The sequence below is a fragment of the Pyxicephalus adspersus genome, chromosome 1, assembly GCF_032062135.1.
Source record: "Pyxicephalus adspersus chromosome 1, UCB_Pads_2.0, whole genome shotgun sequence".
Classification (NCBI taxonomy): domain Eukaryota; kingdom Metazoa; phylum Chordata; class Amphibia; order Anura; family Pyxicephalidae; genus Pyxicephalus; species Pyxicephalus adspersus.
The window spans coordinates 165,523,170-165,548,681 of NC_092858.1; the positions used below are offsets into that span (position 1 = coordinate 165,523,170).

The 25,512-nt window shown below is 41.8% G+C and overlaps 1 protein-coding gene across 2 annotated transcripts in view; it reads right to left on the reverse strand.

Moving 5' to 3' along the window:
• Nucleotides 1-12,442: 12,442 nt before the first annotated feature.
• RUNX1 (RUNX family transcription factor 1) overlaps nucleotides 12,443-25,512 on the reverse strand; it is a 163,537-nt gene continuing 150,467 nt past the window's right edge. For both annotated transcript variants that reach the window (XM_072398272.1, XM_072398271.1), the window contains 2 exons: nucleotides 17,911-18,072; nucleotides 12,443-16,064 (listed from right to left, as the gene is read on the reverse strand). In XM_072398272.1, coding sequence (XP_072254373.1) covers nucleotides 15,571-16,064; nucleotides 17,911-18,072 — 656 coding nt within the window. In that variant the 3' untranslated portion in view covers nucleotides 12,443-15,570. The remainder of the gene's footprint in view (nucleotides 16,065-17,910; nucleotides 18,073-25,512) is intronic.

Genomic DNA, 25,512 nt, shown 5'->3' on the forward strand with positions numbered 1-25,512 from the left:
AATAGTTTCCCAAGGCAAGAGGTTGACCAGTCCCTTGACACTGTTCATCAATCCACCATGGCTGATTGATGAACATCTGATTAGGAATGACTGCTGGGAGCTCAGCGAGGTGCCGCTCACTCATCCTCCCCCGTCCCCTCTCTATAGAATATTGCGGTGTGTGCGGCGCTCATTTATTCATCTGCGAAAGATAATTTCTGGCCACAACCATATGATGTCCATCAGATATTTGTATTGGGCTTATAAGACCCCAGATGTACTATTGAAGAGAACCTTTCACCTCCACAATGCTATGACTTCACGGTGCACGACATTTCAATGATATATCTGATATCTATTTACTTGATACAATCTCCTGTAAATTATATTATGTATACGCTGGAGTTACACAAATATAGTGTGACATAAAAGTTAGCAAATATTAAATATATAATATAATATATATAATAATATAATTATAACTGTTGTTAAGAATCAATTACTGCCATTAAAACATTTGGATGTACAGGATTTACCACTGGGGTGAATCCTGACATTCACCCATGTGACATTCTAGGTGGGGGGGAATCTGACATCCAAATTTCAGTGAATTTCAGGTTCCCCCCCCCCCGCCATCTGGAATTCATATGAAGAGATCAATTGTTTGCCACAAAAGAGCCAAAAATCACTTTTTTCTGATTTATAATGATTTTCATAGTAGGAAAATAACATTGGGAGCCTATTTATAAATGTTTTCATGATTCACAAAATTTTCAATTGAATCTGGTTTTAAAAGTGTGAAAGTTCTGTGAACCCTAGTGGGAAAAAAAGCACTGAACTGAACTGAAAACTGAGAACTGAAATTCATTTTGCATAAATAATGATTTTAAAAAATCCTAACATCAGAAATGTGCAAAATTACTTTAAATTATATTAAATATCAGCACAAGAAAGGAAGATGATAGTGATGAAGACAATGATGGTGATTATGATGACGATGATGATGGTGATGATGATGACGATGATGAGGATGAATATAGTGATGATGTTGATGATATTAATGGTGATGATGATAATGATGATGGTGGTGATGGTAATGATGATGATGACAGTGATGATGATGATGATGATGATGAGGATGATGGTGGTGCTGATGGCAATGATGCTGATGATAATAATGGTGATGATGATAACGATGATGATAATGATGATGGTAGTGATGATAATGATGATGATGACAGTGATGATGATGATGACAATAATAACGATGAAGATGATGGTGATGATAGTAGGGATGATGATAACTATGATGATAATGGTGGTGCTGATGGCAATGATGCTGATGATAATAATGATGATGATGATGGTTGTTTTTAATAATATTAATATTATTATTATTACTATTATTAATAAACTGTGTTTATATAATACCAACATATTACGCAGCACTGTACATTAAATAGGGGTTATAAATGACAGACAGATACAGACAGTGACACAGGAGGAGGAGAGGACCCTGCCCAGAAGAGCTTACAATCTAGAAGATGGGGGAAGTATCACACAATAGGAAGGGAAAGATGACAATTATGGTGACGATGATGGTATTGAAGATGATAATGATGATGGCGATGATTATAATCAATATTAATGAAGATAAAATGAACACATAGAAAGGCTGTAACAGAAACATAAATTGAATAATGTAAAACAGTAGAGAAAATAAAAATATACAGAAAATAAATATAAATACCACCAATTATTATTTAATATTTTAAATGATTTACTTATTCTTGTATTCCCCATTATTAAAATACTTTAATCCTGATAATTGTAGTTGGGTATTACATATAATAATACCTTTCTATTAACTTTTTTTGTTAACCATGAAACCTATTTACACTTCTGCACATTTACATGCAGACAAAGCTGTCCAACAAATTGAATAGTTGCAGCATTTGTGTAAAAATATAAAACAGTCGGGGTTGCTCCAGCAGTTGCAGCCATTTTTTTTTAAAGAAGAGTTAAACCATAGAAGCTCCCCTTATGTGTGTGAATAAATACAAAATTGAGGAAACCAGCTAATATTTTTTATCCCTTTTATAAAATATATGCAACAGTATTTGCAACAAAATATATGCAACAGTGTATCAAAGCCCAAGAACTAAAATAATATATATATTGCGGCTTCCCAGTCCTGTAATACCGTGGCTGCATTAGTTTTCTATTTTATAGGCTCTCGTCTTTTCTTGGTAATCCCAGCAGTAACACAAGTCAGGTGAATGTGCAGCTGTGCTCAATTTATTCAACCAATCATGTTGAAGCAAACCTGAATTTCTTTAATTTCCCTTGCAGGTGAATACAGCTTCATCCTAAATATTAAGCTATGTGAACATACACTGTGCACAGTGACCAGTCTGGACTCCTTTAGATATAGTATGGCACCTGGGCAGTGCCCCCTCTGTCCCTGCCATCTAATTGGCACATACCTTGTCCAAGTCGCAGAGCGTCATCGCGTCCATGTGGCGCACAATGCGCAAGCCGGGTGGTGCAGAATAGAGCCGCAGCCATCAGACTAAGAATGACTAGAGCGTCCATGCCAATCCTCTAAGTGTTGCTATGGGTGAGCGCCTTTAAGGAAGGCTTGTCGGGGGCTTTCTGGCACAAGGCGAGCTGCGGCCCCCTCTTATAACCCAACGTCCCCCCCACACATCTAAGACCCCAATCAAATTCCACTTTGGTGACATTTGGCGTCCAGTCCCCGGCTCCTCTGTGTGGCTTTCATTGTGTCCTCCCGGTAATAACCTCGCCAACGTCACTGGCTCATTCTCTGCCTGTGCAAACAACATTAAATTTGTGTTATCACTGCTTGTACAGGGTCCCCCAGATGTGCCATGCAAACTCTGCAAAGGATTCTCTGATTCAGCTATCTGTGTTCCACCAAATATCTCAGCACCCTCATTGTCCTGGAGCCGCATGCTAACGAGGGGCTAATTGCCAGCGGGGTCCAGGAGGGCCAATGACGTCAGCCGTTGTCACAGTAAATCTCTGCATCTGACATGTATTGCGAATCATTACAGGGGATCTAATGCCTGGATGGATGACGGTCGGAGGTGCCAAAATCCCTTGTGTGTCAAAGTGTCCTTTTTTGGAAGCGCTGTGTTCCCTTTGGCTTTTTTCATCCCTTTCCTACACTCACTGCAGAATGTTATGGAGAATTGAAAAATAAAACGCATTAAATACTGCACTTATGCATTTCGCATACACAAGTGATTTAAAAGAGTGAAATGCGTCAGTTTTGCATCCTGCGAGTTTAAAGTGCAATTATTAGAGCAGGGCAATGAAGTTGCTGGCATCTTCCTTCTTCTTTACTTCCTGATCTTTTGCCATGTTGATGGACTGTGCCGAGATGATGCAAATCTGACACACGCAGGAATTCATTCATTACTAGCATGGGCAAGGGAAGCCAGGGATTGTTGGGCATTCCTGGCCACCAACATGGAGTTACACATGCGCAGCTCAGCTGGGCGGCGATCTGGCAGGTAAGCACAGTTATTGCAGAAGGAACATCACCCGTCCTTATATTAATACCCACTTATCTGCATTCCCTGTGTTAAAGGGTGGACTTTAAAGCTCCACAGTGAAAAAGATGTTTTCACTGTCCAAATGTGCAGTGAATCTTTCGTATTCTTAGAATTTATTTGCGGGCAAGAGAAATCAGACAAGCACCCGGTCATAGAGAATGTTGGAGAAGAGATTCACCGGTGGTTTGTTGGATGTTTATGGCTGTACCTCATTATTAAAAACAAGAATACTGTGAAAGATGTCTGCACCATGTAGGGTTTTGGCACCTGTCAAGACTTCTCTAGAGCTGCCCCGACTCTCTGGAATGGTCTTCCTCGTCCTATTTGGCTTGCTCCTACTTTCTGCTCATTTAAAAGAGCGCATATTTTTTCAAACTTGCCTACCCATCTTCTTCTGTCTTTTGAAACCACCACTACTTCCCACCACTACATATCTCCCCTCCTATTGTGTGTGAAATTCCCCCACCTACTAGATTGTAAGCTCTTCGGGGCAGGGTTCTCTCCTCCTGTATCACTGTCTGTATTAGTCTGTCATTTGCAATCCCTATTTAATGTACAGCGCTGCGTAATATGTTGGCTGTTTAATAATAATAATAGTAATAATAATCCACTAGGGGTGTGTGTGAATGTATGACAACACAGAAGTGCGATCGGAAGACATTGACTGAGAGTTGTCACCATGTAACAAGAAGTGCCTGGCAAGGATTTTTAATGGTCGGACTACCAGGTGTTATTTTAAAAAAGCTGCAGGATAAAAACCAATACTAAGGGCCTATTTAAAAAAATTAAAAATGTTTTCTTAGTCAATCAGAAGCTCCGCTTGCTTGAACTGTTTGCCTCAAATTCTTGCAATGAACACTGATCCTTAGAAAGTAGTGGAACGCAACGTGTTGACTTTTATTGTGGCCACTAACAGCTGCTTTCTATAGCAATGATCAGCGGCAAAAATGGAATTTATTCCTTTGCATCCCTAGGGTAGAAATGAACCCTAACATTCAAAAATTACAACCAGGTGAGTACTTTATTGCAAAATGAACAGGTGATGTCCCTTCTACAATAAAATAACCCTACCTGTCTGATTGAAATTTTTTGAATACACACTTGTCTCCATTCCGTCACGGGTACCTCCATCTCCACCTGGTGCACCTCTGGGTTCCTGATCTTTGGGTATCCCAATTGGCCGCTCAGGAATGATGAAGCTCCTGTGCATGCCTGCTGGAGTTCATTCAGCCGTGACGGGGGATACTGGGATACCCAGCAAAATTTTACATCATATGCAAATCCGTCAAAGGTGTAAAGTGTCTACAAAGCACAATGACTGTGGTGAGGATGTGGGCATCAATGACCACCCCAACTAGGGGTCCATGGTAAATATTGGATAAAAAAGGGCTGCAAAGAGCAGCACCAAACCATATGATAGATTTCACAATTTATTGTCCAACCTACAAAAATATTTCCAACGCGTATCTGGGGTTCAGCTAAATCCCTCTTCATCAGGGCCTGGCAGTAATACTCAATGGACTCTACACTAAATGCCAACAAATGTGGGTTGCAGGTTTTCTATATAAAATGCCCAAAATAAGAGCAGCAAACAACCTCCTCTGCACATTCTTTCATGTGATATATACATTTAGCCCGTATTGGATGTGTACAGCAGTCCCCTGATGTCCTTCATTTATCCGGCCATGCAGATTAATGAATTACCAATTGGGAACGCCCGCAATGCATGTCAGTGGAGAACATACACAGCATGGAGTCGCTGGCTCATCCTCGCCTTTCCACCTCAATGGAACAGTATGGCGCTGTGTGTACAGAGCTCAATCACTCTGGATCAGTCCTGAATGATCATGTCCAGCGACCATTATCTTACATGTGTACATAGCCTTAGGCAGCAATTGCAGTCAGTGGCATTGGAACAGCAGAAGTCACTATGCACCAGGGGGGTGCAGGGCATCTCTGCCCATTGGTAGATCTACCAACAAAATTGGTAATCTGCACATTATTCCCTATTTTCAACCCGCAGATGCTGCAGCTTAGCCGAGAGTAGGTGTCACTTGTAATACAGTAACCAGCAGAGGAAATCCTTGTCCCTTGTCCTCCGCTGGGCTCTGCATTGTTATCAGGCTGATCACGGCATTGATCTATTGTCACAAGCTGCATCTGGAGGTGGGGGGTATCTGTTACTAAAGGGGTATCTGCACTGAGAGGGATTTGTCACTGGTGGGGGCTGAAACCAGGGACAGCCACAAATATGAGTAGCGTTTGTCAAGTGAAGAGGTAATTCTGGGCTTTCTTGAAAATTAGATTTGGAAAGCCCAGCATGATGGAAGTATCCTTAGTTTTCTATTTCTTAGATTTTAAAGAATAATTGAACCTTTAGTTTGAATCAACAAAAACACATTTCAGGTATATTAAAACATCTGGAATAGATTCAGCTCATTTATACTTAATGTTTGGTTCAGCAATCTATTAGTTATCTATTTGTCACAGTTATTGTATTGGGCTTCAGTGGAGGGTAAAGCATCGAGGAAGGTTGGTGAATGTAAGGTACACAGCCAGGAAGGTATATATTGTAAGTAAACCTAAAGAGGTAAATGTATTCCGCATTATGGAAGATAATTTCATCTCTAGGTGCTTCATGTATCCAGTAATTTATCTTCTAGCCCTTGCCAATGGTTACGGAGGTTGTATACACCACTCGGAGGAGGCCTAAGGAGGTCATGTATACCAATTGGAGGAGGTCCAAGCCAAGAAAGTCGTGGATACCACCTGGGCGATTTCAATAAGTTCATGTATACTACTTGGAGGGGGGTCCAAGAAGGTCATTTACACTACCTGGAGGAAGTCATGTACATCACTCGAAAGGAGGTCCAGGAAGGTCTTTAACACTACCTGGACAATCTCCAAGGAGGTCATATACATCACTCAGGGGAGGTCCAAGAAGGTCATGGACACCACCTGGGCATGGTCCAAAGAGGTCATGTACACCTCTTGGAGGAGATTCAAGGAAGTCATGTACACCACTCAGAGGAAGTGAAAGAAACTTTACACTACCTGAATGAGGTCAAAAGGGGTCATGTTCAACACCTGAATGAGATCCAAAGAGGTCATGTACACCAGATGTCCCAAACCCCTGGTTCATGGCCCAATAGTGGGCTGCGGCTGTCTGAGAGGTGGACCGCGGCTCTGCCCCGCGCACCCACCAGCGGGGTCAGGAGGACCCCGCTTGGGGGGGCGCATTGGCCACAACCGCAGACCACGTGTCCCAGAGACAACGCAGGCTTAGGGAGGTGGGTGGGTTGTGTCTCTCTTCATTTAGTGGTCTGTGACATGCAAAAGGTTGGGGACCACTGATGTACACCATGACACCAACTGACCATTATCAACAATTCTGTGTATAAAGCACCAATATAAGATATAAACACTGTTAGGAAGAACAACAAAAATTGACGGCGGGGATTATTCGCCGTCACAATGTGAATCTTTCCCTTTATTTGAGGCAGAACTATTGTCTTGGCAGTCCTGCGGCAATCCATTTGGTCGGGAAAATGTCACCTTGAGCAGTTCTTTTGGCCGTAAACCTCGGTAAACACCACAATCTGTAATGAGCAGGGCAGCCCATGACGTCACACACCGCTCAGGACGCTGCACTGATATCACACACTGATTTACATCTTGTGTATATTCTGATCCTATGAGTGCAATCATTGATTGTGCGGTGCTTTATGGGGTAAACGTAGACTGCAACAACTTGATTTTTTTTACATTAGAATAAATACTGTATTGTGTTCATGTTCTAAATGTTTGTACTTTTGTAACTTTTGCTGCAGCACCAGTGCAGGATCAGACTATGGGCCCACCGATGTAAAGGAGGGCCACCAGAAGGCATAGGCTTCCTGGCACAGTGGCATTCGTTTGTAAGGCAGAGGGGCCAGGAGCCTACCAGAGGATACAAAGAAAGCAAATTTTGGGACATACATTTACATTCATTGGATATCACATGAGTGTTGCTGGCACTTTACTATTACTCTACTATTTGTATTTGCAAGGGTTATGATCCAACCACTTTTCAGCTCATGAATCTAACTGAACCCCCGGGTGAGTGGCCCATCATAAGTTCTGTGAGTGTCTTAGAATTTTTTTCAAATCGATTGGTCAGTTTCCAGATAAAAACAAGAGAGTTCCTGGCTACAGAGATAAGATAATGTAAAGCATGTTTCCCTTGCTACATTGAGCCTTGCTAGCTCTCCAAGGCTAGAGAAGATACACTTTCATCAATGAACCTGGGTGATCCAGCAAACCTGTAATAAATTTGGTCTAGGATTGAAAACATTTTATTATAAATAGCAATTGACTTTTAGGAAATGCACACCAGGTTTGTTGGATCCACTGATGTCTGATCCTCTACTCTATCATCTCCAGCCTTGGAAAGCTTTAATAAATCAGGGCCAATATTTGAATTTGTCAACTGGTAACAAGTGCTGCAAGGGGCCTCCACACCACATTTGGCATTCCTATCAGCAAGATCTATTATAGGGGTGCTTTGCTCCGGGTCACAAGCTTGTAAAGTGTACTACACCCGAAACCAAGCAGGCAAACTGTCCCGCACAATGCTGGAGGTGTAAGAATAATACACTATGAAGAACAAACTATGGTGAGCAGTGATGAGCCCACAGCTGGAGCAGTTTACTATACATATGAATATAGGAAAACAATCTATAATATAAAATAAACTATTATTAGTATGAATGTGTCAGCAATATAAAGTGTAAGTAGATATTTGCCCCTTGATGCAGAAATAATGTTCCACCAGTGATTGGTTACAAAGCGCTGATCTCTCAGACATAAAACCAAAATCCAACCAGGTTTGAAGTATCCAGATATGCAAAGTATGATTTTATGTGGGCTGATTTAGCTTTCAATAAAGCCACGCCAATATTTGATTCGGATAATGGAATGCAGCTTAAGACACGCTGGCCATTTGCAGTGATTTAGCGCACCGCAAAGTGCAACAGCTTTAAAGTGCACTCCATTGAAGGTGCAATGTTTCACCCATTGAGAATCCATTGATAAATGGATGCATATTCACACATCGTTATAGTGTAAACTACTATTACTATTACCCCTCCTTTCCACCATCACACATCAATCAAATGACAACATTTGTTTTTTTTACGTTTATTTGGACAATGAAACTGCAAACATTGAACATACGCCCATCGCCTTACACAAAGTCCTCATTGCAGCGACCTGTGACGTCTTTACTTTTCGTTAATCTTTAACTTCTCCTATAGGAAAGAGTTAAACATTTCCATGCTCCTCAAGCTGAATATAAAAGTGAACAAGAAACCAAAATGAAACAAACCCAATATAAATCTCAATTCAGTTTTCTTATTTCCAGGCAAGGCAAACATTCTGCAAAAAGTCTGTAAAGCCGTTTCTTTAAAAAGCATCAGGAATCTCATGCCCAAAAAAAAAAATAGAATTATATTTACAGGAATATAAATACAATTATAAAAAGATAAATTATTTCTCCAGTCACAGAATGATGACCGGAAATGCTGCAATTTTTGGATGAAAGATGTCTGCAGGGGTAATGAAAAAAGTTATGTCTTTCAGTGTGCATGAAGCCAAGATGCAGGCAGGAGCTTCTAATGAATATATATATATAGCTGGTTTTATTATTAATAATAATATTACACAGTATTCATATAGCTCTGACATATTACGCAGCGCTGTACAAAGTCCTTAGTCATGTCACTAGCTGTCCCTCAAAAAACCTCACAACCTAATATCCCTACCATAGTCATATGTCATTAATACAGTCTAAGGCCAATTTTTGGGGAGAAGCCAATTAACCTAACGGCATGTTTTTGGAATGTGGGAGGAAACCAGAGTACCTGCAGGAAACATGGGGAGAACCTGCAAACTCCATGCAGATAGTTTCCTTGCCAAGATTGGAACCTGGGACTCTGCTGCCAATGGTGCTGCCAATGGATTTGCAATTCAGTCCAGCTACTTTTGCCATTTGCACAGGTCAGCATGCCAGACACACTCATTACCTGTTTCACCTTTGCCACTCCCTGTGTCACCTGCCTATACAATGAACCAATCATATGAGTAGGCAATGGATACAGGAATCTGCAAAACTGATTTAAAGTTTCCTACCGATCTCCATGTGGCTGATATGTGTCAATCACAAGACTGGCTGGACAGAACGACCCCCTTAGGTACGTAAGACGTGTAATACAACCGGGTGTTTGGTTGCTCGGCTGCTTTAGTAAATGAAACATATTTCAGCCGGACATTTTTACAGGCATGTTTTAAATAAAAAGATTCCGAGCAATAAAAGCTTAGGATGGAACACTATGGAAACACGTGCAATGTGAATGAGGTCAGGAATTCTTGTTCCGGGAGAATGGCTCTGATGTTCAATCAATTAGCACTTTGAAAAGAAGATATAAACAATATATTTTGGGAAGTTGCCTTGATTCACTCTTATTCATTTGTGCTGAATACGTTTTCCACAGAAAGAAGTCGCCGCAAATGTGCCACAATGTGCATCAATGTCTGGTATATAGTTTCTCCCCTGCCTCTTAGATTGTAAGCTCTTCGGGGCAGGGTCCTCTCCTCCTCCTGTGTCACTGTCTGTATCTGTCTGTCATTTGTAACCCCTATTTAATGTACAGTGCTGTGTAATAAGTTGGCGATATATAAATCCTGTTTAATAAAAATATTAATAATAACTGATATTAAAAATTGCATTGCAATGTGTGTTAGAAATCATGCAACAATGCATCCAACCTTCTGATTCACTCTGTAAGGCTGATTCACTTTGCAGCTGTTTTAGCATGCCACTGGGATGCGTTTGGCTGGGGCTTAGCAATGTATTCCAGCACAAGAACACATGCAAAGCAATGATTTTCAGAGCTGGGCAATCATGGTGGATGCTGTATTTTAATACATTACAGCTCAGCACAATGCAGTGCACACATATCCAGCAAAACATAGCAGGTCCCTGGGACATGGACTTTACTTCTGCAAACAAGTGCCAAAATAATGCTGCTAACTATCAGATAACATTCTGATTGACTGGTGATTGTTAGGGGCAGTTTGGCATCACTAAACTCTCAGCCAATCAGAATTCTTTCTGATATTAACCCTTGCAATCAGCATTATTTTGGCACCTGCGCTTTCCTGGCAAATGTGTTTTGGGAATGTCAGTGCATTGCATTTTAACATGCAATATCATTAAATGAAATGTTCCTACTATGAATCCAGCCTTAGGTATCGGTAAGGTTGCAATTCAGGGTTCTGAAGCTGAAAAATGATAATTTTTAAAGATAAAATTGTAAAAATTGACTAAGAATAAGTGAGTTGAAAAGTTGGGAATAACAAGTGTTTATATGCTTCTTGTCTCACTTGTGCCTAAACCACACCCACTGAAACATCTCCACCCACTTCTATTTAAAATGAAAGTTTCTATTGGCTGCTAAGGCTCCTGTATAGAACTGCAGGGGCAGGCCCTTGTTAGACAAGCCACGCCTACACAATGTATCTAGGGAGGGAAAATAGGAAATACATTAAGTTGTTACATTGTATACTCATACACCTGCAAGTACACCTGCACCTCCCTGTAGCCTTGTTGGGCTTGCACAATGCAATAAGCTGCAGAGCCATGTAGATTTCACATATTGCATTGTATATGTACCCGGGACAGTTTTAAATGCAATTTAATTTACATACATTTTCCACCACCCCCTAATTTATACTTAGAAATAGAAGAAAGGGGAAACACTCTTAGTTGTCAATGACCCCATTGCAAGGATTCTTCTTCCCCTTTTTCTGGGGACAGCCCCACATTTTGGATACTTCCTCCCTTTTGGTCTCAGTGACAGTGGTCATAAGGAACAAAAGAAAGTGTAAATCTTCCTAGTGGGGAGTTTTAACCCTTCCCTGCCCTTTTGGCTGTAAAAAAAACTGTAGAAATCACAGAAATAAAATCTCAAAAGAAAATACTGTTACAATTTCCTAGCACAAATAAAAATGTCATTCTTCAACAAGTTTTATCACAAGTAACACCCAAGTCTGTTACATGGAAGAAAACAAATGTAGAAATACTAAGAAAATGTGGAGCTCTGCTGCCACCTAGTGACAAATCTGCTGCACAGCAGGACACACTATAAGCCACCAAATAGAAGCAGTGTTGCTTGTAACCCTTTCACTGCCAGCGTGGACTGTGAGCTTCTAGAGGAGCTTGTATTGGAGATTTATTTGAATATTTCACATATGTTTACAGGCCATTTGCTCAAAAGGATCTGGTTCAGTGATTGACAGTCCATGGCTTATTAATGGGTCAATCCTACCAACAACATTGATTTTAGAAATTTGGGAAAACTGAAGCTAGGACACTGAAAACATTCCCGAGGTCAGGAACAAAGCCTGGAATTAAAGCTGAGAGTATGGAAGAAGCCAGGAGTTGGCGGAGCCCAGGAAGCTTCTCTGGTACTTATAACATTATTTTTAAGGGGGTGAATGACCCTTTATTGAAACAGGAGTTGGGCGAAGGCTTTATCTAAGTTGGCTTGTTCCTAAATAAAATAGCTAATAAATGTGATCATAAAAATTTCTGTGTCCATTGCACTTTTCCGACAAGGGCTCAGACCTTATAAAGCCCTCAACGCTCCTGTAGACGGACCAGGAGCTGAGAATCCCTGAACAGCCTCCTTTAGTAAATAGTAAAAGTGAATCTTCTAGAGGTCTCCTTTAGGCCTCTGTTATTTTCCCATTTTTTTATTTCCTTATCAATAGTTTCATTGTACACTTTTTTTTTTTTTTACCAAAGTGCAACTGCAGTGTAGAAATACAAATAAGCCGAAAAATATATTCAAATATTTATATACATCCTGTAAAAAATACTAAACAAAACAATTTCTTTGCTTTTTTTTAAATAAGCCAGTTTGTGCTGCCTGCAGCCATTTTTTATTATTTTTTTTTGCATTCATCATTATTTTTATATCAAACACTGATCTGAAGGTTTGCTTTAAAATATTCTTCAGAGTTGATCTGCAATAAGTTCATTTAAATATTTTTTTATTATTATTTCATATATATTTATAGAATCCTGCAATTTACAATGTTTTCAGTCAGTGCCATTAAGACCTTTAAAAATTGCTTCAAGGAAATAACATTGAAATGATTTTTTTCAGATCACATATTACATGCGATGGCACCAGATTTGGCATAAAGGTCAATCATGAAATAAAAACAAGATACAAAGATAAATAACACATCCCTTATTTAAAGCGGATCTCTCACTGATTTTCTCCCCCCATCCCTGATACACATTTGTTGCTCCCTCCCATTCCCCATTCCTTGCTAAAATTGGGATTACATAGCTCTTGTCTGCCCCCTGGTGGCAATGTGCTACTCATGCAGGAAGACTTTCCATAGATCTCCTGGGATGATGTGTGTGATATGAATACCCCAGGGCAGTTTTTCTCAACCAGGGTACCTTCAGAGGTTGCTAGGGGTTCCTTCAGCAATTTGTGCCTCTCAGGTCAGTTTAAGTGACCCCAATGATCTTTTTTGCTATAATGGTGACAACCTCCCATTAATGTCCGGAGCATTTTCACACTGACCACCATGCTAATTTGTTGTGGATATAGTAATTATAGAAAACTGAGAGTTTTTTTTAAAAGTCCCCCATCTTAAAATAGTTGAGAAATGCTGCCCTAGGGGCTTTAGGAGAGTTTACCTGCAGTATACCAATTTTGCAGTACATCCAGCAGGGGGCAGCTGTTAAAATTCAGAAGGAACAACCAGGCTTCCGAATCCAAAAATGTAAGAATGGAAGAATTGGAGCGCTTGGGGTGCGAGAAAGACAGCGCTGGGCTTCATGGACTGCTAAGCATATCACTCATGTGATAAGTGGAAGGTTCTCTTTAGGAGAATAGGCAGGTAAAAGGAAGATCATACATACAGTGGTACTTTAATATTTCAGGGCAGTAAAAATGGCCAGGTGGTGGGGAAGACAAAATTGAAATCCACTCCTGCAGCCAACCATAAATCATCTGCTACAAATAACTGAAACTGTTTTCTGATTGGTTAATACCCATTACTATAGATCTATCTATATGATGATTGGATTCCTAAAAAATGGTTTCAGCCAACAGCATTGAACGTTGGGCTAAATTAAATCTACCTGCCTAGTGGATTGGCCTGGATACATTGTATCCATATCATGGCATTACAAGTGGGTCTATTTAAAAACGATTCCCCTGTCCTTTCATCTGAAATTTACTAATAGGAGAATTTCAATCATTGTAACAATGACTTATTCTGCCATCTAGTGGCCAATTGTCAAAGTGCACAGCTGTGCTATAATTTATAAAAACATCCCAATGTAATCTTCCCTTTTATTGCATTCTTATTAAACTAATTCAAAGATCAAAAATGTTTTATATCAATCGACATTAAAATTTTGCATGGTCTTGTCCATCTATTTTATTTTTGGATAGCAGGGACACCTCATATAGGAGGATAAATCTGCTGGCAGTAATAGAAATACTTTAATTTAGAACAGAGGAAGATGGGTATAATGTTGCCTGAATTACTGCATCTTTTTTCTCTATTGGGTGAGATTTCACCTACTGCCCTGTCTAGGTGATGGGTGTTACTGGGATAGAAGGGAAAAGCCCATTTCAGAAATAGAGATACAGAGCCCCCTAATGTCCATTAAAGGATTGACAGGGAGACTCAATGGGCGGGGCCAACCTAGACTTTTACTGAATTAGTCAGGAAATGCATACAAAATCAGCCACTGGTATCCGCAGATCTATGGATGCTTTTGGCATGCATTTTTTAAAGTAAATGGGGTTTTGGGATTATTTTTCTTTAAAAGTTTAAATTTTCTAGGCCCTCCTTCGATGTTACGGAATCCCCTCAACTTATTCTGTACAGCTTTGCAGGCAAGCAACTGTGGCAAAGAACAGCAATCAACTAGAGGAAATGTCTTAACTAGTGGAAGCTGCAATCTGATTGGCTGCAGTGGGTGACTGCAATTGCCCTTACTATTGCTTTATTAAATAAGGTTATCTATGTTTTATATTGTTTTATCTGAAAATTAAATAAAAAAGATAATTTGGGTACTGCTATCCTTGCTATAAGTCCTCACGCTGTCTCTCATCCCATTTTTCACCCGGTCAGCAATCCTTTATGCCAGCGCTGTCTTCTGGGAGAACAAATAAATGTGAAAAAAATTCAGGACAGGCGACTTTCCCATCACACAACATGTAAACAATTTTCTTGTACATCCGGGATAATACAAGCAAAAGAACAACCCTGAATACAACACATATTTAAATAAAACAAGCACGCCTCAAGAGGGTGCTATAATTCAAACAATTGCATGTCATTGCCCAAAATATAAAAAACATAAAAAAGTCAATGCAAAACTTTAAAAAAATGTAAATGATACCTGAAAGCAATAAAAAGAACGCACAGAGAAGGCTTAAGGTGCCAAAAAAGGTAAAACAAAAACAAACGGGCGCATTTTTTTTTCCTTTTTTTTGTTTTTTTTTTACAAAGCGTTTCAATGTACAATGTAACAGAAGCATGGGAAGGTTTTTTTTTTTCAAAGTATGCAGTTCAAATAATTTAGGGTGAGATTCCCTGCCTTTAAATCTTTTTTTTTTTTTTTTTTGACCAGTTATTAAATTAAGAAAAAAAAATAAACTTAAAAAATACATTTGGCTGACCGAGAATATCCGATGGTCCTTCCAAACTCTGCAGAATAAAGTTGCCCAGTTTTGCAAAGTCGCTCAGCTGTACTGCTGAAAACATAAATCTGATGTATGAAATAATTTCACGTCTTTGCCAGGTGATTTCACAGCATTCTGAGATCAGGTCCATCCTCAGTTTATAGTTTTACAGTGCCCCCCCCTGGTATTTCCAGGTACTGAAGGGGCTTCACATGTAAATGTCACACACTTCACCCCTTTATTTCCCTTCAATATGGCCTCCAGACCGCTTCTTCCAGACGTGCCGTGGTGCCCATGTTGGTGGGCGAGTTGCTGTGGCTTCCTTCCGTTTCCACCACGTCGCTTTGGTTGGGTAGGTTTGGGTTTAGGAGAGCCGACCCCGTGGAAGCATTAGTGCAAGGAGGGAGGATACGAGGAGGTGACCTGTCTCCCCCCGACATCATTGAAAATTGGTATGATCCAGCCGGTGTTCCGTAATAGAGATGGTACGAGGGGGAGCTGGTCTGGAAGGGTCCACCTTGAGCCTGAGAAGATCCTGGGTAGGGCGGTGGTAAGTAGGTGTGGTACCTTGTAGCAGTGTTCATGGCGGACATGCCGATACCAATTCCTGATGTAACCGGTGTGGGGGTGTAGGTGAACGCCCCTGGATAGTGCATACGAGGGTCTGAAATGGACGGGAGGGCAGAGAACTGGCGATCGATTCCAACACGGGGGTCGCTGAATGCCGTCAGGTCTGAGGCACCTGAAACAGAAAAATGAACAGAAGTTAAAGGTCCGGTCAGCTTTCATCAAACAATGGATGTCCAAAAGTACAATGAACCAATCAGAAGCCAAGGAGCAGTGTTCTCCCCGGCCCCTTTTAGTTGGGCGCTCCGCCCGGCACTTTTCACTACCTGGCTATTTTTGGGTGGTTACTGAAAAGTTCGATCACAATACAGAGCCACCACCCGCCTACAGTTTCACATTCAGCTTAAAAACATTCTGGGGAAAATACTGAAGTGCAAAAGCTCAACCGGGGCATTGGAAAATGGATTGTGATTGGCTGCTGTGGGCACTGCACTTTTTACTCAGCACTTTGCATGTACTGTATATAATGACCCTGATTAATAAGACTAAAAGGACAGACTATCATGGGAGAACGTGGGTGATCCAGCAAACCTAAAATGGATTTCTTAAAAATGATTGCCTATTATTTGGAAAATGTTTTAATCCTGGATCAGATCCATTCCATGTGTGGTGGGTCACCTAGGTTCTCCTATGAAAGTCTTTCTATAGTCATGGACAGCTTTATTTATTCAGGTCCAATGAGTCAGCCTGTACATGAAACGATCAGTCCTAATGGGGACAATTCTCTTTTTTTTCTGCCTCACTTCCTGTCCTCAACAGGAAGTGAGGGAAAATCCCCTCAAAGTATTGCTATGTCCTCCTAGACTAAAAAAATAATCCCATGGGGAGATCCCCCCTATTTTGATGATCACTCAAAAGTTTTGGATTCTCCCTCACTTTATTCCCCCAAAAAATGGTCATCAGGACAAAAGGGGTAAATCCATCAAGCGATAAAAACCCAACAGAGCCTCTCACTACTCCGCTATTGGCATTACCACAAAATGAAATATTAGACAAAGAATTATGTAGATCATGTATAATATATATGAAAATGCTGCTCCTTCACTGTCCAATCACAAGGTGGGGGGCGTGTCCCTGACCCAGCTGTATTGCTTAATTGTAGTTGAAAAAAATGGGGTCAGGAACTTGAGCAATATGGAGGGGCGGTGGGAAATATAAGATTGGCCAAACATAATACCCATTGGAAGGGAAGACATCACATCTTTGTGATGTATTTAAAAACTGCTCGGTGTTCAGCTTTAACCGGCTGTGCAGAATTAAGGAATTATCAATTGCATTATCACCATATGTCCAGGAGGGGGAGCTGGTGGGAGATCTGGCTCTCTATAAGGCAACATGCAAAGCACAAATAAAATAAAACAAAAAAAAAAAATTGGCAAAGTATATTTTGTATAACAGGTCCTCTTTATTATTCTCCTTCCCCTGGCCGGTGATCTCTTTCATGAGCAGCAAATATTTAGCAGACAAATCTATGAGACAACAATAATTACTTTTTCATCTCTGTCTGGTTTGCTGAGTTACGTAAATGCAGCCACCGTGGTGAGATGCGAGCTGTCAGCGGCGACAAAGCCAAAGCAGGAGCTTCGCCGCTGTCACTAAGTTCTCAGGAGAGCGAAAAGATTTACTCGACTGATAAACCACTTTATGGAGTCATCAGCACGGCGCTAATGAAAGCCGCCTGTCAGTGCATCGCTTGGCAGCCACACAGTGCAAAGAGCAGAAAACAAACAAGTCTCAGGTAAGACACCCAGACAAGGTGTGTCACGGACTGGCTGATTCAGAACCTGCACCTCTGTCAGGGGATCTACTGAATTCTGGCAAAAATCAGGATGGTGGTGCTGGGCTTTCTTATAAAAGAAAGCCCAGCATCAGACCAAACAGACCACTCCCACTGCCAGGCTGATTTGACATTTCAGCTGGTATGCAATGAAAAGTCTTTAACTGGGATCTTGGGGTCGTACCTGATAATCGGCTGGAGATCTCTGCGCTGAGCGAAGACATGCCGCTGGCTCGTCCAGGTGAGATGGGTGTAGCTGGGTGTACGGATGGAGTGGCGATGGATCCAAGGTACTGATAGGACTGGTCGTAGGACCATGAAGGAGATGTCTGAACTTGTCTGGTATCTGCAGGAAGAAAAGCAAACAAAAAGCAAAGAGTTAGTAGAGGTGGAAGTCAGGTGATGGTGAGAGCCGCGGGCGCTGTGCAAGGTGGAGAAAGAGGGGAATATAAATGGAGAACCCCTCTTTTGTACTACTCTCCTGCTATGTCTGCCCTATAGACACAACTATCATAGCAATTGACAAATATTAAGGTGGAGCTTCTGCAAATTCATGCAGACCCTTTTGTTTCACAAGTGCTCTTTGTAAGCAAAATCGAAGTCAATTTTTTATATATGTAACTACATTACAGGTCCTCTTTTATATGCATAGAAGTACTATATAGGTTCTCTTTATTGTTATGCATAGAAGTACATTACAGGTTCTCTTTATTTTTATGCATAGAAGTACATTACAGGTTCTCTTTATTTAAATAGATACATTACAGGTCCTCTTTATCCTTTTTTGTGTACAGCACTGCATAATATGTTGGCGCTATAAAAATCCTGTTTATTAATAACAACAATAATAATAATAATAGTAATATACAGATGTAATATGTCTTTGTGGCCACTAGATGGCAGCCCCTCCATGCAGACAGAGCAGTGCAGGGAAGAGTCTCCTGCAGCAGAGCTCCCTCCATGCAGCCCTGCCTGAGGATGTAGCACACAATGCTCAGCAGTCCCAGCAGGTGATGAATAGCATTGCTGACCTCAGGCCACAATTTATGCGCCATTACTCACCAGGACAAATCCCACAATCACAGAGATGTCACAATCCCGCTGGTTTCATGTGGCTGCAACTTGCTAACAATTCCCAGCAGCTGGGATAATAATGAGCGTAGCCTGCAGCTAGGAGCTGGACACCGACCGATGCAAGAAATCCTGTGCTGGGCACTATATTGTGGATTTAAAATTCTAGCAGAGCTGATGCGCATTAAAGCCAAGGGGCTGATGTGCAGAAATGCGATTTTTTTAACGCATGTATTTGAACCAAAATGCAATTTTTCTCTTCTCAGAGCACCCTGCACTTAAATGCGTTCCTTTTGTCCAGTGGCCAATCACAAACAGCAAATTATTCACTGGATGTCGGCTAAACAATAAATTAATGGAACATTTGCATTGCTATATTAGTGGCCGGCGACTATGACTTTGGCCTAGGGGGGCTGCAGCTAGGGGCCTGGCCGGGGTCAAAGGTATTTTTGAAGTCTTTATAAGAAATAAAAGTAAGCTGATAGAAAGTGGAAGGTTTCAGGTGAGCTGACACTGTGTATTGAGGATATGAAACTTCCTGTTTGAGATTAAGCAGAACAGAGAGGGGGGCCGGTGACACCAGGGGGCCACAGGAAGTGACACATTCTGCTAGATTATTCCTCTGTTATTCAGGTCCAGATTTTGCTGCCTGTACAATGAATGGTGCAATAATGGAGATTGAAGCTTCTCAGCTGGGGCCTTTTCCTGTGCTGATTTAACAGCACCCCCTATGGGTAGCTCAGATATTTCCCAGCATGCAGGACAATTCTCTTAACCCTCCCAGTTTGTGCCAAAGCTGTGCACCTCCATGGGACGACCTCTGACCCATGCAGATTCATCCCTGCACATTGGGAGAGAAGACTGGAGTAGGGGTGGGGAGGTTATTTTTTGGTACCAGGCTCAGATACAAAAAGCTGGTGTTCCTGGAAGTTATATACAACAGGGCATCATATGACAAGAGGCTGCAGTCCTGCCAAAATATGATTACAGTGGGGGCCCTGATATTTTATACGTAACCTGGCATGTGGGGTCTATCCTGAGCCTGATAGGGGCCCCATGCACACAGTGCCCAGACCCTGCAGGTGCCATCCCCAGCCACCAATACGATTTCTCCTTCCTTGCAGTTGAAGTGGAAAGTTTCCAGCTCTGACTGTCAGGCAGTGACCCCCCCCCCTGCAGAACATGCGCCCCCCCATCCCTCCATGCATCACTGCTCCGAGCTGTCACTATGGCAGGAGGGTAAATATGTGCTCAGTTCTGCCCAATGGACTTTCCTCGGCTGCTGCACCTGAAATGAGAATCTGAGGCCGGGCTGTCTGGTGCTGATCCATGGCTGACTAAGGGCCACAGTCATCAGTTACTCAGTGCGAGGTGTGAGACGTGCACAGGGCATGACAGCTGGCACATATTGGCATTTCCTGGCCACGCCTATTCCGGTAATGAGTGCTCAGACAAAAATATCCACCTAACACCCTCCATTTGTAAAAGTGAAAATGTAAATCTGCAATCACACACAGATCACATGGAAAGGGCAATAAAGGATCAAAAATATTCATTTTTAAGCGGGTAAATACAGCCAGGAGAAATACCCCTAGCTGTCTTTATATTAGCTCCCTGCAGCAGAACTGGGAGGGGCAGAGCTCTGAGCCAATCAGATTGTTGGGTATTGGCATGGTGGAGTTTGTTTAAGCTTGTGGATCTGTCCCCTAAACTTGTAAGGATGGTGGGGGTCCTGGGCCGGCCGGGCACAATATCTGAACCAGCACCATGTCTAGATGGGAAATACCTAGGGGGCACATTAACCACCATCCTGCTAGGTTTCCATTAAATTGGCCATTCTGTGCTCTTCTTGTTCTTCTCCATATATAGCCCTGGTAGGTGCGCCCCCTGAATTTGGGTCCAATGAACAGACTCTGAATGGACTCCCACAATGCTGTGGCCCATTCTCCTTCTTCGGGAGCCCCTTGTGCCGTCATTTGGATGGCCGGATGAATTCCACCGGTTGGTAAGTCTGACCCCTGCCATGGTAAGCGGAGGACTTTGGGGACAATGAGTCCATCCCACATTCCCACTACCCCCTAAAAACAATCAAACTTTAATTTTAAAGATTCCAGAAGAGGACAGAGCCACAGCCAATGGAGACCTTACATCATCTAAAGAGGCCCTGTCATTTCCATATACAGTTTCCCATTATTCCTCATCAGCTCAATATAAAAAAAGCATAAGAACCTAAATCTGTCTTTCTATTAGCTTCCTTTTATCTCCTGTGAGCCAATCAGAACTCTGACTGCAACATTGTATCCAGTGAAGTGCAACATTGTATCCAGTGTAGGGCTGATCTGTGTCAGACATTTGTGAACACCACCCAACCAACAGAATCTGCACCCCGTATTTGGGTCCTAATGTTCCTTTAACGTTTCCTAGGGCAGGGTGAGGAGGGAGCGAGGAATTTCTGGTAATCCAGAGAGCTGTGATGATCTCAGGATGAGCCGGTTTGTTTTACAACCTTAAAGAAGTCAGACTTGTATCAGATGCAACCTTCAGACTGGCAGGGATGAGGTCACCTTGAGGGGGTGGGAAGGATCCTGGTGGGGGTGGGTAGGTGGTTGGGGGGGGTAAGCGTCCCCCCAGGGCACAGCTTTGATTAACAAGGTGAAGTCAGGTCTCCTTCATGTGCAGAAAGAAAAGCTGGATTGTTTTTTCAACCTTTGAATCCTGGATTGATATCTTCTTTGTAAGAACATGAAAGACGGGGAACTTGTCACTTACCTCCCCGCATCGGATGGACACCATAGGACTAGCTGCCACTCTCAAGGACCAGTCCGGGGCGGCCTCATTATTATTTATTATCACTTTAAAACAGACATTCAAATCTGACATTCACTCAAACATTCCTTGGTGCATAGCAATCCTTCCATGCCAGTAAATGATTTTACACCAGGGAATGTTTCAGTGAATGTCAAACTCACTTTTTTATAAATAGACCCCTAGAAATTTAAATGTGATTAAATCTGCGTCCAGGCGGGAGCTTAGCATAAACGATCGAAAGTTGCTCAGCAAAAATGGGGGCGTTCTTTATTTTGATTTTGAAAACCAAAATGTAACACCAAAGCAGTGAGGCATGTGGCCAGCAGAGGGCCCTGTGCAGAACTGGGGTGCTCCTGGAGAATTTCTTTGGAGCCCTCTGTTGGCTGGAAAGGGTAGTGAGCCAATGTTACATTTGCGCATATTACACCTTCCTATATCGGCCCCTGGTGAGGGTAAATCTTACAAGGGTGGCACCTGTCTAAAAGAGTGGATTTAAATAAATAATGGTATAAAAAGTGGAAGAAAATGAAGCAAGACTGCAGTGGCCCATGAAAGGGGGCCACCATGGGTGTTGTGCTTGGGGCACCAAGTTGCCCACAATGGCCCCAGTTCCCTACGCTGGCATTGCTTTATTATCGGCCTCAATATTGTCACCCATATAACAATCCTATCTCCGTCCTAAATTTGAATGTCCCCCCACCCCTCCCGGCTGCCCTCAAATACTCTCTTGTTTGTGTCAGGACGCTGGTGCCATAAATATACTTCCCTTTTCTGCATTACAAAAGACATTCTGTTACAGCTCTCTGTTCTTCTTTCTGTTTCCGGCTTTCGTGTGACTGACCCTGGGCCCTGTGCTGTCACCACATATGTGCTGCGCTCTTGTACCCCCCCTTCCCCCCACCGCTGGATTCTGAGTTCTCTGTGTTATTGGATCAATTTATAACACATGGCGAGAAATAACATAGTGTAGCAGAAAAAAAAAACAGAAAAAGGGATGGGGAGGGTTGGCAACAAAGTTTGTGCCAATGTAAAATGTGGCCAGCTAATAGTTTTTTTTTTTAACTTGGAAGATCAAACTTTGGGTAGTTTGTTTATTTTAAACTAAATGATAAAAAACAATAAAAAGAAAAGCAAACAATAAAAAAAAAACCCAAAAAACAAAAATTTTAACCAAATGATAAAAAAAAAACAAAAAACAAAAATGAAAAAAAAAAACAATCTGCAATCACACAGAGGTTGAAGGGGGAATAAAAGATCACTATATATGTATAATATATAAATATATATATATATAATACCGTATTGAAAAATCCTAACTGCCCCTGTTAATGTTCCCTTGCAGTACCCCTTCTTCACCACAAGATACCCTCAGTGGGTAGGTGGGAGTGGATGATCCTTATGGGACTTTTCATAACCCCAGAAGACTAAGGACAAACTGTGAGTGCAGGTGGGTGAGGGATCAGCCCCAGAGGGGGCGCCGATGAGGTGACCTGCAGAGAAAGGCGCTGATGTCATCAGCAAGGATTGGCCAACACATGAGCAGAAGAAGACCCAGCATGTCTTATGATTGGCCTGGAGATATTGGAAGAAGGATATAAGGTCGGGAGTGTTTCAGATGGGGGTCCCAAGGGGCAGGGGGACCTAGAGCCCAAAATTGGGCTTCACAGATTACCAAGACATTGACTTTTCTACTGATCTTTCAAATATTCATCTCCTAAAGGAAACCTATAATAGGAGACGTACAGTAGCATACACACATCAGATAATAGTAGCCAAATGTTGCCGCGTTCGTCCCACATGTGTACAGTGCCCCCCCCCCCATGTCATTCATCAATCTGCCATAGTGGACCAATCGGGAATGACTGCTGTGCACTTCTATAGAGGAAGCCACAGCAGTCCCCTGATTTTGTTCATCAAACTGCAATGGCAGACTGATGAACAACCAATCAGGAACAAGCAAATAGGAATGACCCTGGTGCATTTCAATCGAGGACAGCCAAGCTCGCCCCCCCACCCTCTCTATAGAACAGAACGGAGCTCTATGTACAGTGCTTGTTCAATTATCCATCACTGGAAATGATCACAACAGATCACTTCCATTAGATGCCTGTAGGGGGCTTAATGGAAAATTAAAGGGTGGCAACACAGAGGTCAAAGAGCTGACATGCCTTGAGTTGCCACTTGGAACAAGGAAGTACTGCTAAATAGCGGATACAAAATTTTAGTGTTCAGATATTTTACCAAAACCAACAACACTCATAAAAAATTTATAATAATGAATGTATTCCTATAGATTCTGGACGGTCAGTTTTTACAAAAACCCTCTGGGCCCGGGGTCCATCCCTGGAAATGGTGAGTTTGGGGTATATTTGGCAGCTATGCGCCGGATTAGAGCTTTCTCCGTGATTCCTCCTAATCCTCAGAATCGTCCTGAGCTGCCACAAGGCGAGACGCTCCTAACAAGAGCTTCATTGTGTGAGACAGGTGTGAGGTTGGAATGGATTCCGGGCCAAGAGGGCCGATATCAGCGCCAGCTCCCAGAGATGAAAACATGCAGCAAGCATCCAGTAATACCGCCGCAGACATCCACAGACTCAACAATTTAAGGCTTAGCACACACACACAACATAAATCAGACAAGGATGTACCAAGCCAACCGTCAGCAACTTGGGCACATGCCTGCAGACTGTCTGTGCTCATCAGACCTCTCCTGTTTGGGTGATTGGAATCCCTCTCTCTGTCTGGGTGGTGCAGCTCATTCAGGCAAACTTTTACTTTGTCTTATCTTGTCCAGACAACTTTTTTGTTTATTTCATAGATCAGATTCTTAAAGAGTTCCAATCTTCTATTATGTGTGATGATGTAAAAGGAACAAAAGTGCGGGTCCATCTAAGTTTTTAATTTATTGTTATTCATTGCTGTGTGGACTCCGTTAGGGATATTTGCAGTCACTTCCTGTAGTAAAGATGTAATAGGAAATCTAAAGACAACTTTTATAACATAGAGGCGTCCCCGAAGCAGGTGCCTGGATTGGAGGATTTTCCCTCTTCAATTGCTCTGGTGTAGTTTTTAATTCTTGAACCTAAAATAATCTAGGTCTCGAGCAACCCTGCTAAAAACAATTTATTGGGGGGTCAGTAGGAAAAAAGCCAAAAAATTGGTGGCAATTGGGAAGAATGCCGCCCAAAACACCCAAAAACATTGATAGAGTCATGCTGTTGGCTGTACTAAGTGACGGTGGCCTCAGAACTATCACACAGCAGGGAAGAGGGGCCACATTTTAAGGAACCGCTGGAGGAACCCATGGCTGAGCTCCCTTCAATTTTTGTTTTAGGGACAATAGTCACCAGGACTAACAAGAAGTGAGAATCATCTTAATAAAAACTTGACAGAGGGTCCAACCCTTTCCTGCTCTATCCAGTCATACATAATACTTGCACTGTACCTGGACATAATATTTCAGCATGGTGTGTGTTCTGCAAAGTGAAAACAATTGTTACTTATATGTAATTATCTTTTATGCAAAACAGACCAGTCATCCACGACCTGCTGGGTAACGGCTTGTTATATAACTGAGATGCTTGATATACTGATGAGCTCCTCAGCTTCAGAACTGTGAGCAGCCACCGTTCTGGCTTTTCCTTAAAAAAAGGAAACAAATGTTGTGATCTAGGTCAGTGGTCGCCAACCAGTTGTCTGTGGACGGGTGGTCTGCGAGAAAATTTTAATGGTCCACAGAAAAATGTGAACATTATTTGCAACTTTTATGTTTTATTAATAATAAAACAAAAATATTATATAAATATTATTTATATTGTTGTTTATAATATATAAACAATATTAATATATTCTTATATTCTGAAAGACAATTTTTACCTTTATATTGCACTAAATTCATGAACTGTAC